At 48.4% G+C, this 15,802-nt stretch overlaps 1 protein-coding gene across 18 annotated transcripts in view; it reads left to right on the forward strand.

Annotated features, from left to right (window-relative positions):
- The window catches only part of RIMBP2 (RIMS binding protein 2), a 276,487-nt gene that overhangs the window by 193,684 nt on the left and 67,001 nt on the right, over positions 1-15,802 (forward strand). For 9 of the 18 annotated variants that reach the window (XM_083418105.1, XM_083418106.1, XM_083418107.1 and 6 more), the window contains exons 7-8: positions 5,473-5,493; positions 9,792-9,996. In XM_083418105.1, coding sequence (XP_083274231.1) covers positions 5,473-5,493; positions 9,792-9,996 — 226 coding nt within the window. The remainder of the gene's footprint in view (positions 1-5,472; positions 5,494-9,791; positions 9,997-15,802) is intronic. The other 9 variants (XM_083418108.1, XM_083418101.1, XM_083418095.1 and 6 more) reach the window with 1 other exon arrangement.

Here is a 15,802-nt window from a genome sequence, read left to right on the forward strand (position 1 = left end):
GCTGTCCGGAGACACTTCCGGGTCACGTGGCCAGCGTGACATCGCTGCTCTGGCAAGCCAGCGCAGCACACGGAACGCCGTTTACCTTCCCGCTAGTAAGCGGCCCCTATTTATTTACTTGCACCCGGGAGTGCTTTCGAACTGCTAGGTTGGCAGGCGCTGGGACCGAACAACGGGAGCGCACCCTGCCGCGGGCATTCGAACCGCTGACCTTTTGATCGGCAAGCCCTAGGCGCTGAGGCTTTTACCCACAGCGCCACCCGCGTCCCTCTGCATTGCTCTTATGGGGTAGCAATTAAGGGATAGCAAAAGTAGCCTCCCCCTCCAGATGTTGTTGGATTCCCATCACCCCTGACCATTGGCTTTTCTGGCTGGGACTGGGGGGGATTTGGAGGCCAACAGTATCTAAAGGCTACCATGTTGGTTGCACCTGCTGCGATACCTTTATCACAGGGTTTTTATTTATTTAGTTAGGTTTTTTAAAAAAGCCACACACAATTATCTAGTTAGTTCATGGGGTATATGGGGTGTTAGGGGAGAGATGGGATGCGGGTGGCGCTGTGGATTAAACCACAGAGCCTAGGACTTGCCGATCAGAAGGGCAGCAGTTCGAATCCCCGCGAAGGGGTGAGCTCCCTTTGCTCGGTCCGTGCTCCTGCCAACCTAGCAGTTCAAAAGCACGTCAAAGTGCAAGTAGATAAATAGGTACCACTCTGGCGGGAAGGTAAACGGCGTTTCCGTGCGCTGCTCTGGTCCACCAGAAGTGGCTTAGTCATGCTGGCCACCTGACCTGGAAGCTGTACAGCGGCTCCCTCGGTCAATAAAGCGAGATGAGTGCTGCAACCCCAGAGACGGCCATGACTGGACCCAATGGTCAGGGGTCCCTTTACCTTTAGAGGAGAGATAGTGCCTCTGGTGGGGACATGTTGTGCTCCTTCTGAGGTAGTTTGCCCACCTTTGATTCCCACCCTTCACTCAGCTCTCACCTGTGGCTCCCAGAAGCGGTCAGCATGCAACAGCAACCACAATCTAGGAAATGGCTTCGATTGAGTGGCTAAACCAGGTTGAGGGTAGCTGATGGGTCTCAAACCCTCAGTGAGTTAGGGACTTCCCCTGCACGTGAAGACAAGCTCCGGACGAGACCAGCAGTGGGGCCAGTGGTTAAGAAGGTGGTTTCTGCATGTGCTGGAAAGGGAAGTAGGAAGTTGAGGCTCTGGGAAGGTAGCCCACCTAGGAGAAGGAAATCTCTGATCCCAAACCTCTGCTGCCTTGTGGCTATATGCTCATTCATGGGAAAGGCTTCAGGAGTGAATCCTGACAAAAAATCCATACCCGCCGCCTTTAAATACTTTAAAACATACAAAAAGTTAAAATCCTTGAACAGGTTAAAAGTCGTGCCAGCATTTCTAAGCATCTGGGTAGGCTTGCCTAAACAAGAATGTTTTTAGCGGGTGCAAGAGTTCAGTGAAGGCACCTGCTTGGTAGCAATAGGCAGGGAGTTCCCAAGTGTAGGTGCTGCCACGTGAAATGACTGAGTTCTTACCAATTCGGAACAGGTATTATGTGGCAGCTGTGGCAGTGCCTGTTTGGCTGATCAAAGTGGTTGAGTGGGTGCATCTGCAGAAAGGCGATCTCATAAACGGCCTCGGCCCAGTATACCTGAAGGAGCATCTCCACCCCCATCATTCTGCCCGGACACTGAGGTCCAGCTCTGAGGGCCTTCTGGCGGTTCCCTCATTGCGAGAAGCAAAGCTACAGGGAACCAGGCAGAGGGCCTTCTTGGTAGTGGCGCCCGCCCTGTGGAACGCCCTCCCATCAGATGTCAAAGCGATAAATAACTACCTGACATTTAGAAGACATCTTAAGGCAGCCCTGTTCAGGGAAGTTTTTAATCTGTGATATTTTACTGTATTTTTTGTTTTTATGGAAGCCGCCCAGAGTGGCTGGGGAAACCCAGCCAGATGGGCGGGGTACAAATAATAAATTATTATTATTATTATTATTATTATTATTATTGGTAAAATGGTCCCAAGTTGTTAAGGGCTTTGTGTACTAACAGTAACACCTTGAATCTCAGTAGCAGATCAGCAACCAGGGCAGGTCTCTGAGCATGGGTGTTATTACATGCTCACAAGGCCTCACTCCTGGTCAGCAGGAGTTGTGCTGCAGCAGCATTCTGCACCAACTATGCAGGGAAGTCCTGCTTAGAGTGCATTGTAGTAATCCAGTGGTCTAGCAGAGAGGAGGATGGAGGCAAAGCTAGCACAAGTAACTCTGCTGGCGCTGACTCTGGCACTGCTTCGTCTCTGGGCTCCTTGCATTCTTCCTTGCCAGTCTCAATGGTCACCAGTGACCGCTGGCCTGGAGAAGAGAGAGGGGCAAAATGACAGGGCTCTACAAATACCCGAAGGGCTGTTTCACAAAGGAGGGCAATAGCTACCCCAGAGGGCAGGACTAGATCTGCTGGGGGGTTAAATTTCACATGATTTGATAGTGGAAGCAATTTCTTAGAGAAACAGTGGCCTCTCCCTTGCTGGAGGTCTTCTTCATTCAGAGGCTGGACAGCCATCAGTTGAGGATGCTCTGGCACTCAGTTTCCTGCATTGCGCAGAGGGTTGCACCTAAAGGCGCACTTTATAATTCTTTGGTGCCTAACAAAGGGCTGAACCCTAATAAATAGCCAATCTTGCAAGTTACACTGACATAAAATGGCAAAATTTGCAGCTCTTCCTAAGAAGCCTCAATAGGAAACCGCAGAGGGAGGCAGGGACCAGGAAATTGAAATTACCCCTGGCAAATTGTTGCCCCTGCTTTACCTTTGGAGGATGCCTTGTGAAATGTGTGGGGTGTGTGTGTGTTGCTAAATCTTTAGTTTTCCAAAGCTCAGCCCTCTCCCCTAGGTCTATACATGCTGAATCCCAGAGACTGGGGGTCCTAATGAAACTCTGACGCACACACATGCTGGACCTGTACATACATACATACGTTTATGGATATTGTCAGCTATACAGACATCAGATGGATTGCAGGGCACTTTCCCCTAACGTATCTTGAACCAAAAGATCAAACACCTTCCTATTGTTATTTTTTTAAAACAATGCAGGCTTCACTACTGCAGAGGCAAAATGAATAACACAAAGAACAGGTGGAGCAGCATTTTCTTGGGGTGGGGTGCGGGGAGGGTCCCTGCCAAAGCCTCTGTTGCTCTTTATCCTGGGGGGGGGGGTTTAAAGGATTCAACATGCTTTGCGGTGTTTTGGGCCTCATGGGCAAAACCAGTGTCACCATTGTCACCAGCCCCAGGGGCCAGCCAAGGGTTTGGGTTTTTCTTCCTTTAAAAGTTTTCATGTGAAACGTTATTTGTGCAATTTCACTGCCACCATCAAGGGTATTAAAATTGCTTTTTTAAAAAAAACCTAATTCATATAAGGTAGCTAAAACCCCTAGCAAATGCAAGAGGAAATTAGTTTGATCAAGCTGGGAGGGAGCAGCTATAGCCAGGAAGAGGTCATTTATCCTTCCTGAAATTCCAATTTCGCTTGGATTGTCTGCTGTTTCTCCCCTTTGTGATTTGCTTATTGATCTCACATCCCCCTTGAGCTTATTAATTTCCCCCATGTGTTTATTTAATTGGCTTGTTGCGATTGCTAATCAGCGGCACTATTGATCTCCCCCTCCCCGAAACGTATGCCAGTGTGGTTGTTGTTAATGCATGCCATTTTTCTTTTCTTCGTTTGAGTATGGTAAACGTCTCAGTTGGCATATCTACGTTACTCATTCTCGAAAAAGGGAAACTAGTTTCCAACTTGTGTTCCGCTCTCATATTTCCCTATCAAGAAACTCAACGAATTGCTTTGTGCAGCTAATGTCCTCGAGCTTTTGCAGGCTGCAAATGCTGGGTGGCATTTTGCAGGGTTTCTTGAGGGGCAGGAGAGAGTTGCAATATTCTCAAGGCCAAGAGGCTTAGTGGTGAAAACAGCGGAGGCGGCATCTTCCTCATCAGTGAAGGCTGGTCCCTTAAAGCAAACGGGTCACTGCCCTGCCAGCTTGAATCTGCCCCCAGCCCACGCAGCTGTCTCCTTACTTGTATCCAGTTGAGGAGCTAGCCCTGCTTGCTGAATTCCTCCTCCTCCTCCATCTCTGTCTTGCCCTTTGTGAAACTCAGCAGGGAGGAGGATGGGAATGACTTTGCCTGTCCTAGGCTCCGGTTCCACCTGCTGCTGGCCTCCCTGCCTTCCACCCTACTGGCCACCATTACCCGCCACCTGACCCCCTGAAACGCTTCTTTCTTTTCCCACCACTTCAAGCGGCGTGAAGCTGCTGAAACAAGCCTGCAGTTGGGGCAGTGCCCTGTTCCCACCAAAATGCCTTAATCAGTGAAAAAGAACGCTACATCACGACACAGGGGTGGAGGAAGGTGGTGCGGTGGGGGTGGGTTGCCCTGGGTGTCACCACTGAGGGGGGTGACAAAATGTGGGGTGGCACTTGCCGTGGGGCCTGCAGCTGCCTGAGCCTGAGCCTGAGCCACACATCTCTTCTGGGAGTGACACGACGGCTTGGGCACCCACAAGTTCCTCGCTGCCCCAAACAGTCCGCCCGCTGCCTCCCCCTCAGCTGTAGGGCGGCTGAGTGGGAGGAGGCAGGCAGACTCCTCGGAGGCCCCACAGAGCATCCTGTCCTGGCTGGCCCCGCCCCACAGGCAGCTGGTCCCGCCCCTGGGCACACGCGTGACCCCAAGCGCCTGATTGGCTTGCTCCACCGCTGGTCGCACTGGGCTCATCCACACTTTGGAGTTGAAGCTCAGTTAAGCAAAACTCTTTGTATTTTCCACGCATCCGATAAGATTCGAATTGGGGGCAAGGTCGGATTTCTGCAAGGCACAGCTGCAGATCAATGGGACCCAGTGGAATTAATTGGTATACACTATACACAATAGCAATAAAAAGTGTGGGTGAGCCCAGTGTTGTTCTGGATGTATCATTGGCAGGCAATGGAAATATGGCAGCCCCAGGTAGTCCTGTGTGGGCTGCCGTCTTTTGATTTCAGCAGTGCCTCAATTGAAATGACACTGTGCTATGATGATATGGCAGTCTTCCAGCCGAGCCATTCTGGGGAAACATGGTGACTTGCCTCGCAGTGAATCGCTGCAACTGTGTGCCCCTTGAAGCATTGGGAAAAACCTTCCATGGAGGGTCTGCGGACTTTGAACAAAGGGTCACCAAGCACTCTTACCCAAACTACGGCTCCCAGGATATATTTGAAATGGGTCTGAACACGTGGCGTAGATACGCACAATATATATATGTTGGTTTGAAATGTGTGAAAAGAGAAGTGTGTTCTAATCTGTTGTTGTTGTTCAGCTTTTTTGGTTTTTTGTTTTAAAGATCTTTCTTTTATTCTGCATCTTTCCCCTCCCCTTCCCTGTGTCTTTTTGTTTTTGTTTCTGTGTATATTGCTTTGCTCTTCATCCAGAACACCTTGGACAGCATGCAGGTATTTCAGTCAGAAAATAAAACCTCTTCTTTGCCCCCTCCCCCTCAACTCCACACCAAAGCCAAATGAGTGCACACTGCCCATCCACCCCTTTGCATGAAATGCCCGCGCCATAGAGCCCTTGTTCCAAAAGCATGTTTAGTTACTGAGCCAGATACCACTGGGGGAGCCAGGTGAATCACAGCCGGTGGTATTACCTGGTGAACTTGGCACAGAGAATGCTTTGTTACTATCATACTCTCAAGCCTGCATTTTGATGTTGAGTGCTAGGATTTATAAGCATGCCCAGTAAGAATGATTCAAAAGCTTCATGCAAAGTAGTAACTTCCAGGTGTTGCGTATGGATTTGTCTGAATTCAGATTACGTGGCCAGCTGGTTGGTTGACAAAGGGCTTATCTGCCCCTCTGTTTCCCCCCAGGGAAACTCAATCTTTAGCACTGAATCAGAACAAACAGCAATCAGGTTTTCAGCGGTTTGCTGTTTGTTCTGATTTATCACTAAAGAGCAGATTTTCCGGGGAGAAATGGAGGGACAATGGCAAAACCCCAGCACAACCACTTTCAAGACAGAAGTCTGGACAAGCCCTAAATAAGAAGACATGGTTATCTCATTGTTTCAGTTGCTAACGGCAAGAATTGTGTCGTTTTAACTGGGTCCTGATAGCGAGTCAAACTCTGCCAGGGTGGCCCACCTACACATCACTACAGAAGAGGATGCCGGTTTGCATAAAATGTGCATATGGTGATTTATATAGATACAGATGCAAATTTTTAAATGATATAGTACATTTTGATTTGGAATGGGCTGTGATCTAGTGCCCTATGTGCAAACTTAGGCTGCACACACACTACCTTTAGATCACAGTTACAGTTCCCAGCAACCCTCAACAAACTACAGTACCCAGAATTCTTTGAGGCAAAGAATGTGCCTTAAATGTGTGGCATGCATGTAGCCTTATGTACTGACTACTGTTGGGCAACTCCAAGGCCCTGCTGCTCTCCATTCTTTCTCTTTAAACTGGACTTGGGCAGAACAGCCCTTCAGAGAGAGGGCACCTTCAAACCAGAGGACCATTCTCTGACTGCCTCTCAGATGGAGAACCATTCTCTGTAAAGTAGGGCACATTGCCTCCCTCGTTACCTGAGTCCCTGGAGAACTGCTGTCAGTCAGAGCAGACAATACTGTGAACAGAGAGTCTGACTTGGTCCCCAGCCCATTCTCTTAGATAGAGAGGGAGGTCACCTGCAGTGAGAAAAAAATTATATCCAGAAGAAAATATGGAATTAATATTGATGATTTACCTTACAAGATTGACATAAGTATTACTGAGATAATACATGCAAAGATCTTTGTATACTCCAAAGGATGAAGTTAGGGATGTGGAACTTGAGATCATGCAGATGCTACCAGGCTCCACCTTCCACCTTCCCTGATATTTGGCCATGCCAGCTGAGGCTGATGATGTTGAACTGTAACTTGGAGGCCTCAGGTTCTCCATTCCGGATCTAGGGAAGGAGCTTTGGCTTCCCATAGAGCAGAGATGGGGGACCTGTGGCCCTCCAGATGTTGTTGGATCCAAACTCCCATCCAAAATGACCAATGGTCATGGGATGGTGGAAGTTCATTAACATCTGGAAGGCCACAGGTTCCCCACCCCTGACCTAGGAGCAGGGCCACAACTCAGTGGCAGAGCCCATGCTTTGTAGGGAAAACCATTCCAGGTTCAAACCCTGGCATCTCTCATTTAAAAAAAAACGATCTCATGTAGCTGGTGAGATGGGAAAGACACCTTATCAGACACCCTGGAGGGCCACCAATCCCCAAAGGAGACAGTGCTGAGCTACTTTGTCAGGGAGAGGGAATAAATTTTGGCATACCAGCTGCCACAGTCCATTGAATCCAATGTTGGAGTGAGTCTCAATTCAGAAATTCCGCCCGGGAAGTTGCTTCTCTTGCAGCTGTTTTGCCTGCTTCTGCTTCTGCATCAACTGTGACTATCCTAAAGTGGATGTTTTGTTCCAGGTGTTAATGTCTGCCCTAGATTTCCAAAGGGGAAGCCCATCCATGGGAAACTCTTCCCCTCATTCAACGCTTGCCCTGCCACAACACACCTCAGGCAAAATGACTCAAAGTGGAAAGAAAGGCTGATCTTGTGGAAAGATCTGGTTTTTTGGGGGTGTGCACCATGTGGTGGGGTGTGGGGGCTATTAGGGAAGTGATGCTTCCATGTCACGCTCCTTCTGGGGTAGTTTGACACCTTTGGTCCCCACCCTGCGCTAGACCCTCACTTGTGGCTCCTAGAAGCTGTCAGCATGCGACAGCAGCCACAGCTTTGACTGGCTGGGTAAACCAGGGGAGGGTAGTCAATGGGTGTCAAACCCTCAGTGAGTTAGGGTCTTCTCCTGCATATGAAGACAGGCTCTGGCAGATGGAGTGAACAAGACCAAGAGTGGGTCCAGTGTTGAAGAAGGTAGAGGGAAGTGAGGGGCAGATGGGGTCCATCAACCTGGGAAGCCAGTTTCTGCTGAGGTTCCTACATTCCTGCAGGGGGCTGCTGTCAAACCCCGGATCTCCTGTTCCTGGTGCTCCTTTTCCTCTTCGCAGTTGCTGCCTGTTCATCTGCCCTCTCTGGCCATTCATAGAGTGATGACAGAGAAGCAACTTCCTTCACTTGCCATTCCCTCTGCATAGATTGGACCCAGGGGCAAGTAAAGCAGACTGCAGTGACCCAGAAGAGGAGGAGGAACAGCTGAGATCCCACACAAGGGAGCTGGGTTCAAACCTGGTGTTCTGGGTTCGACTAAGAGATCCATTCCAAAAGCTTTGCTTTTGTGGGTTTGGTAAAGAAAAATGGCACCACCCAAGCTTTTCTGCTTGAAGTTCATGCTGCTTCCAGCTGGAATTATTGAACAAAGCAATTCAGCAACAGCTGGAAGTTATTCATTCATTGTTTGTTTAAAAAGGGGGGCTATTGAGCATTTTCTGGAGTGTGGACTCTTGAATATGTTCTGTTAGGGCCAATTCATGGCGTTGTTTTGGGACATGGTGTGGCGAGTGACTGGCAAGTGGAGACTGTAATAAAGGCCTCATAGTATCACATCAAAAGACCCATCTTAATCAAGCACTCCAACAGCCAGACACCCTTAAAAGTGAGGCATAATGGGGATATAATCCTCCTCTTATTTGACCTCAACCGCTGGATGTCCTCTTCCTGAGCATAGAATCATAGAATTGTAGAGATGGAATGAACCCTGAGGGTCATTTAATCCAATCCCCTGCAAACCAGTAATCTAATAAAAGGACCATGCTTACAGCTCAATCCTGACAAGGTCTACTCAGAAGTAAATCCAGTTGAATTCAATGGGGCTTACTCCCAGGTAAGTGGAGTTAGGATTGCAGCCTTTGCAACCATGGCTAGCAAACACAGAGAACTCTAATCTGCATGAAGTTGTGAGAGTAAATCCCATTAAGCATTGATTTCACAGTGGAACCGTCACCTGGTTGCTTGACCACATGCCCAAACCACAGTTTAGAAGTTCGCCCTTCTCTTTCTGTGCACAGTGGCATGGTGAGCAGCAATCTAGGTGATTAAGGTTGTGACCAGATTGCCTCTCCGTGATGGATCTGGCATGCAGCAAGCAGCTTTGCTGGCAGGGCTGTAGCCTAACAACAGCTTAGCATATCCTTTGCTTTTATGGAACCCCAGTTCGCTTCCTGGAACTTAAGTGCCTAAGTCAGGCATAGGCAAACTCAGCCCTCCAGATGTTTTGGGACTACAACTCCCATCATCCCTAGCTAACAGGACCAGTGGTCAGGGATGATGGGAATTGTGGTCTCAAAACATTTGGAGCGCCAAGTTTGCCTATGCCTGGCCTAAGTTCACAGGGTTGGGATACCCTGGTCTCTTGAGGGAAGAGAGTGATTGGCCAAATGGGACCTTTCCCTCCTTTGTTCTGAAGGCAGTTCAATATAACCACGGCTGCGTGTGCCAATACAAAACACCCAAAAACGCTGCACCAATGTGTAGATCCAGATTCCACAGCCCAGCAGAATTCATTCTTTTATCCTTTGAGGGTACAATCCTGTACCATCCTATGCACCCCACAATGGCTCATCTAATTGCCATAAGAATGAGGGGGGGAGTTAAATGGGGGTCACACCAGCTCCTTGATTCCCTATGCCCATGTGAATATGCCAGCACCCTGCCCACCCCAAGGGAAAAGCCACAACATATTATCTCCAAATGTTGTGACCCCACGTGCCGTGATCTCAGTTTTGGTGTTCTCCCTTTGCCCAGGCTAAGGTCCGTGAGCTAGAGGAGAAATGTCGGACGCAAGGCGAGCAATTTAACCTCCTCTCCAAGGAGCTGGAAAGGTTTCGGCAGCAAGCTGGGAAGATTGATCTCCTGACGAGTAACTCGTTGGCATCCACGGATATCCTTGGCTCACCTAGCAAATCCCTGTCCCAGTTCATGAACGGAATTGCCACATCTTTAGGCAAAGGTAAGAGTTGAGTGCTTTGGTCCGTAGAATGTCTAGAAAGTTCTGCCCATTTCTGGAATACAGTGATACCTTGGGTTACATGCGCTTCAGGTTACAGACTCCGCTAACCCAGAAATAGTGCTTCAGGTTAAGAACTTTGCTTCAGGATGAGAACAGAAATCGGGCTTCGGTGGCGCGGCGGCAGCAGGAGGCCCCATTAGCTAAAGTGGTGCTTCAGGTTAAGAACAGTTTCAGGTTAAGAACGGACCTCCGGAATGAATTACCGTATTTTTTGCTCCATAAGACGCATCAGACCATAAGACGCACCTAGTTTTTGGAGGAGGAAAACAAGAAAAGTAATATTCTGAATCTCAGAAGCCAGAACAAGAGGGATCGCTGCAAAGCGAAAGCAGCAATACCTCTTGCTGTTCTGGCTTCTGGGATAGCTGCGCAGACTACATTCCCTCCATAAGACGCACACACATCTCCCCATACTTTTTAGGGGGGGAAAAGTGAGTCTTATAGAGCAAAAAATATGGTAAGTACTACCACTGTAGTACCGGAAGCTAGAGCAAATCAATGCCATCATGTGTTTTGGAATATCGATGAGTGGTTCACCATAGTTTGGCATTTCCCGAGCCTGGAGTCCTTTGAGTCCCATCAGCACCAGCAGCAGGGTGAATGGTCAGTGACAATGGGAACTGTAGGCTAACAGCATCCAAAGGACATCAGACTGAGGAAGGCTATACGTCATGAACAAACAGACCAGAGCTGCTCCCTTCCTCCTTCCCTTACACCAGGCAGCATGATGAAGTTGATTGAATTCAGCTTTTAGATCTCGCTTTCCCTCTCTCAATCCCCTCTTAAGTGGACCAGGACTGGAAACTAGAATCAGACCCCATTCTGCAATCCTGCTTTTCAAGACAAGCACCAATCATAGCTTTCCGTTCCAGACAAAATGGCACGTGATGGGTGGGGAAAGATTGCTGTGTGCAAGGGGAAGAGGGTCAGGGAGTGGGGACAGGATGAGCCCAGGGTGCCTTGTTTTTCGTTAGGGTGACCACATAAAAGCATCGCCCCCCAAATGTAAAAGCATCCCCTACATAAGAGGACAAAAGAGGAAGCAGGCTTGCATAAAATGTGTGCACCTGATTTTTATTATGCAAATTATGTATTTGCAAATTATGCAAATAATTGTAATTTAAATATCATACCGTAAAGACTGTGACCAGGTGATCTCTGTATGCTCATTCTGCTGTCTGGGTGCTTATACGTAGTTGATGGGCAACCTCAATTCTCTTGTGTAGTGGTTAAGAGCGGTAGTCTCGTAATCTGGGGAACCGGGTTTGTGTCTCCGCTCCTCCACATGCAGCTGCTGGGTGACCTTGGGCTAGTCACATTTCTCTGAAGTCTCTCAGCCCCACTCACCTCACAGAGTGTTTGTTGTGGAGGAGGAAGGGAAAGGAGAATGTTAGCCGCTTTGAGACTCCTTAAAGGGAGTGAAAGGTGGGATATCAAATCCAAACTCCTCTTCTTCTTCTTCCTTCTTAAGGCTCTTTCTCTTTAAACCAGTCCTTCAAATAGAGAACTATTCTCTGATCGCCCTTCCGACAGAGAAATGTTATCTGTAAAGTCAAACCCAGAACCCTACTGTCCATTCACGTAACGCCAAATCATGTCATTGCATCCGTAGCAGCCAAGAGACACTCAATGAAGTTGAGTGAATCAGTTTTTCTTCTAGAGAATATTCACGTGTTCTTTGAAATGTACCACTTCAGATGTCAAGGGAAACAGTTGATTGTGTGAATGGTAAGAGGCTGGGCTGTGCTCTTGAGCTCTGATCATGCCTTGCTTGACTGGATGGAGGACAGGTAGAAAGGGGTGTGCGAATGTGTGTACAAAGTAGCACAAAGGTAAAAATTAGCATTCATTGTTCCACTCACCAGTGGTGCATGCCCCTTGTCATGTTTTCCCCCCCCCCGGGGGGGGGGTGGCCCTTGAGCTGGAAAAGGCTCCCCCAGCCCAGTGTAAAATTTGCAGTTGTCTATTCCCTTTGCATTTTAAGGAACCAGAGGAAGTATTATAATTGTCATGGTCCAGTTCATGGGCGATCAAAGTCCCAGCTGGGGACATCGGGACCGGGGACAAGATAGAATCATAGAATCATAGAGTTGGAAGAGACCACAAGGGCCATCAAGTCAAACCCCCTGCCAAGCAGGAAACACCATCAGAGCACTCCTGACATATGGTTGTCAAGCCTCTGCTTAAAGACCTCCAAAGAAGGAGTCTCCACCACACTCCTTTGCAGCAAATTCCACTGTCAAACAGCTCTTACCGTCAGGAAGTTCTTCCTAATGTTTAGGTGGAATCTTCTTTCTTGTAGTTTGGATCCATTGCTCCGTGTCCGCTTCTCTGGAGCAGCAGAAAACAACCTTTCTCCCTCCTCTATGTGACATCCTTTTATATATTTGAACATGGCTATAATACTTTGGTTCCTGAGTGAGGGGCGCTCTCTTAACAACCCTTACTGTCAGGAAGTTCTTCCTAATGTTTAGGTGGAATCTTCTTTCTTGTAGCTTGGATCCATGGTGGGGTGGGAGCAGGAATGGGAGTCTAGAAGCCAGGAGTCAGGAAGTCTAAGGGTCAGAGAGCTGGGAGTCAAGAAGCCAAGGGTCAGGAAGCAAGGAGTCATGAAGTCAAGGGTCCGAGGATCAAGAAGCAAGGAGTCAAACGCAGCAAAGCAGGGAACGTGTTGCTGTGGCAAAGAGCCAAAGGGAAATGCTGACCTTATATCACTTCCCGGCTCTTGCCACCAGGTGCTGTGAATTACCAATCGGCCTCACCTGTATGGCTGCACCTTGCCTCTTCAGAACAAACTTAGGAAGGCCCCAGTCCTGCAAAGTCCTATTGGTCACAGGGCTTGGCTCCTGCATGCACACCTGACAATAATCTAGAAATTGAAGAGGAACATTGCAGGGTCATCATTCCCTCTGTTCCCACTTCTACTTTCTCTTGCCTTGCTGATTGTAGTGTTCCTTAAGTTGTACATTTCCTAAACCATCACCTAATAGCAGTGGCGTAGCTAGCCGGGGGCAGGGCAAGCCAGCCATGGGGGCGGGGAGCACTCTATGGAGCCTCTCCGCTGCCAGCCCCTCAGCTGTAGGGTGGCTGAGGGAGAGGTGGAGGGCAGGCGCAAGTCCCACGCTGCCATTTCAGGCAGCGCAGAGCCCACAGGAGCCCAAGCCCCTACGTTACTCCCAGGAGAGACACGTGGCTCAGGCACGCTGCAGGCCCTGTGGTGAGTGCCGGCCCCCGCAGTGTGGCGCCCAGTGCCAGCCGCATTTCATTACATTTGTTGACTTAACTAAAAAGTCTCATGAGTCCATTTTTTTTAAAAAAAAGCAACCTCATATTTTTGTCATTTTGTCACCCCCCTCAGTGATGACACCCGGGGCACACCGTACCTCCGCACCCCTTTCCTCTGCCTAAAAGCTTTTGTTTGGTTCATCTGGGGTGGTGGTGGGGCTTCGGCTGAGGCTTTTCTGTCTTGCCAATAGTAGCTACTGCTAACTAGCAGAGCCTCGTCTCCTTAGCTTGCTTTTAAGTGCATCAATAATTTCCAAAGGTCACAGCTGCATCGCTGGCTGGAGGGTCACCCGAGGACACTTGGAACCATTCCAGTGTGCCAATTTGCACATGTAGTTCTGTCTCCCACAGGCCCTTGCCCTCTGATGAGGCTTGGCGCTGGCAAGTTGGGCCAATTCAGATGTCACATGTGTGCTTTTTATTGAACAAACGCTTGCCAGTTCAACTACAAAGCTGTGTGTTGTGAGTTGAGGAGGTTTCCCTATTATTTTCCTTAAAGCTAGCAGACATCTGATATTGGAAATCTGGGTGAGTTTAAATAAACGTGCATGTATCTGGCTTGACCCTTATATGAAGTCGTGGGCAGAGCCTGGACAGGCTCATTTTAAAAAGGAACTAGTCCAAATTCAATTTGTCTGAAAAGTAACTAATTCCAGCTAACACTCACCCTTTTACAAAATGAATTCGTTCTGTGCATGTTTCAATTCAAGTTCATCCTCTGTGGGTTGAGGCAGGGGTGGAATTAAGCATTCAGAACATTACAAACTGCTGCAGTAGAGAGCATCAAAACACTCTCACACACAATGCAATGTGAATAGTTTGATTTATTTCCACCCAATGATTGTGAATTTTAAAGGCCCAAAGAGTCTATAAACAGTTAAAAACTCACACATGTGAGAATGAGCTCGTTCAGAGTTCTACCCTGAAACAAACTTCATTCATGTTTAGGTCACCTGGCAATTATGGGAACTGTTTTCAGATATCTTTGAGCGGATTTGGTGCACTTTGTTAAACACAATCTAAAAGGTAAAGGTAAAGGTACCCCTGCCCGTACGGGCCAGTCTTGACAGACTCTAGGGTTGTGCGCCCATCTCACTCAAGAGGCAGGGGGCCAGCGCTGTCCGGAGACACTTCTGGGTCACGTGGCCAGTGTGACATCGCTGCTCTGGCGAGCCAGAGCCGCACACGGAAACGCCGTTTACCTTCCCGCTAGTAAGCGGCCCCTATTTATCTACTTGCACCCGGGAGTGCTTTCGAACTGCTAGGTTGGCAGGCGCTGGGACCGAGCAACGGGAGCGCACCCCGCCGCGGGGATTCGAACCGCCGACCTTTCGATCGGCAAGCCCTAGGCACTGAGGCTTTTACCCACAGCGCGACCCGTGTCCCTAAACACAATCTAGTTCAATCCAAATTCTGCTTGTGGGAAACATTCCTGCTTCTGTGTATACAAGGAAACCTTACTGGGCCATACCCAACGCCCAGCAGATATTCCTGATCATATGCAGACATCTGAGCAACCATCACTTTGGATTTAATAGATTTTTACCCTGCTCTTCAAATAGAATTTACCAGGGTGACCAAACACAATGCCTTGCTGGAGGTATCGAAGTGGAGGTTGCAAGACACTCTGTCAGGGATGCTGCAGTTGTGGGATTCCTGCACTGAGCAAAGATTGGACCCTTGCAACTAAGGGCCCAACTTCCATAGCATTCTTCTCTCATCCATCACCTGGACCGGCTCTAACATTAAACAGAGTGAAGCATCTGCCTCAGACGGTGAATGTGGGGGGGATGCTGGGGCTGGTGTTTGCAAGGATGATTTTCCTTCCAGCCTGCCTTATCCAGAGTCAGCAGTATTTCTGCTTCATGGCAGTTCGGTTTCAGCCAAGTACTATGTTAGTCGCTGTCTGCTGTTTAATGGAATCTACATAATTATTTCTGCAGCTAATGAATTTAATGTAATTATTGACATAATTATTCCCACTATTTATTTTAATGCAAAGGCTGTTCACTTCGATGCAAAATATGCACAGTTTAAGTAGGAAAATAACCATTATGATTGTGTATCATTTGTAGACTGAAAATGAAAACAGCAAGTGCCATTTTGTATTTTTTTACAGTGGACGCTCGGGTTGCAAACATGATCCGTGCGGGAAGCATGTTTGCAACCTGCAGCGCCACGTGTGTGCACACAAGGGTTGTGATTCGGCACTTCTGCGCATGTGCAAAGCACGATTTAGCGCTTCTGCACATGCGCGACCGTCAAAACCCGGAAGTAACCCATTCTGGTACTTCTGGGTTTTGCCGTGTCCCTAACCTGAAAAAACACAACCTGAGGCCTCTGTAACCCGAGGTATGACTGTATTTTATTTCAGAAAGTTTATACACCGCGTGACTGTAAAAAAAAAAAAGGCAATGCAGTTAGCATAGAATAAAATGATCAGAAGAAAACATTTCAAAAC

Source organism: Podarcis tiliguerta, assembly GCF_965153285.1.
Source record: "Podarcis tiliguerta genome assembly, chromosome: 16".
NCBI classification, from domain to species: Eukaryota; Metazoa; Chordata; class Lepidosauria; order Squamata; family Lacertidae; genus Podarcis; species Podarcis tiliguerta.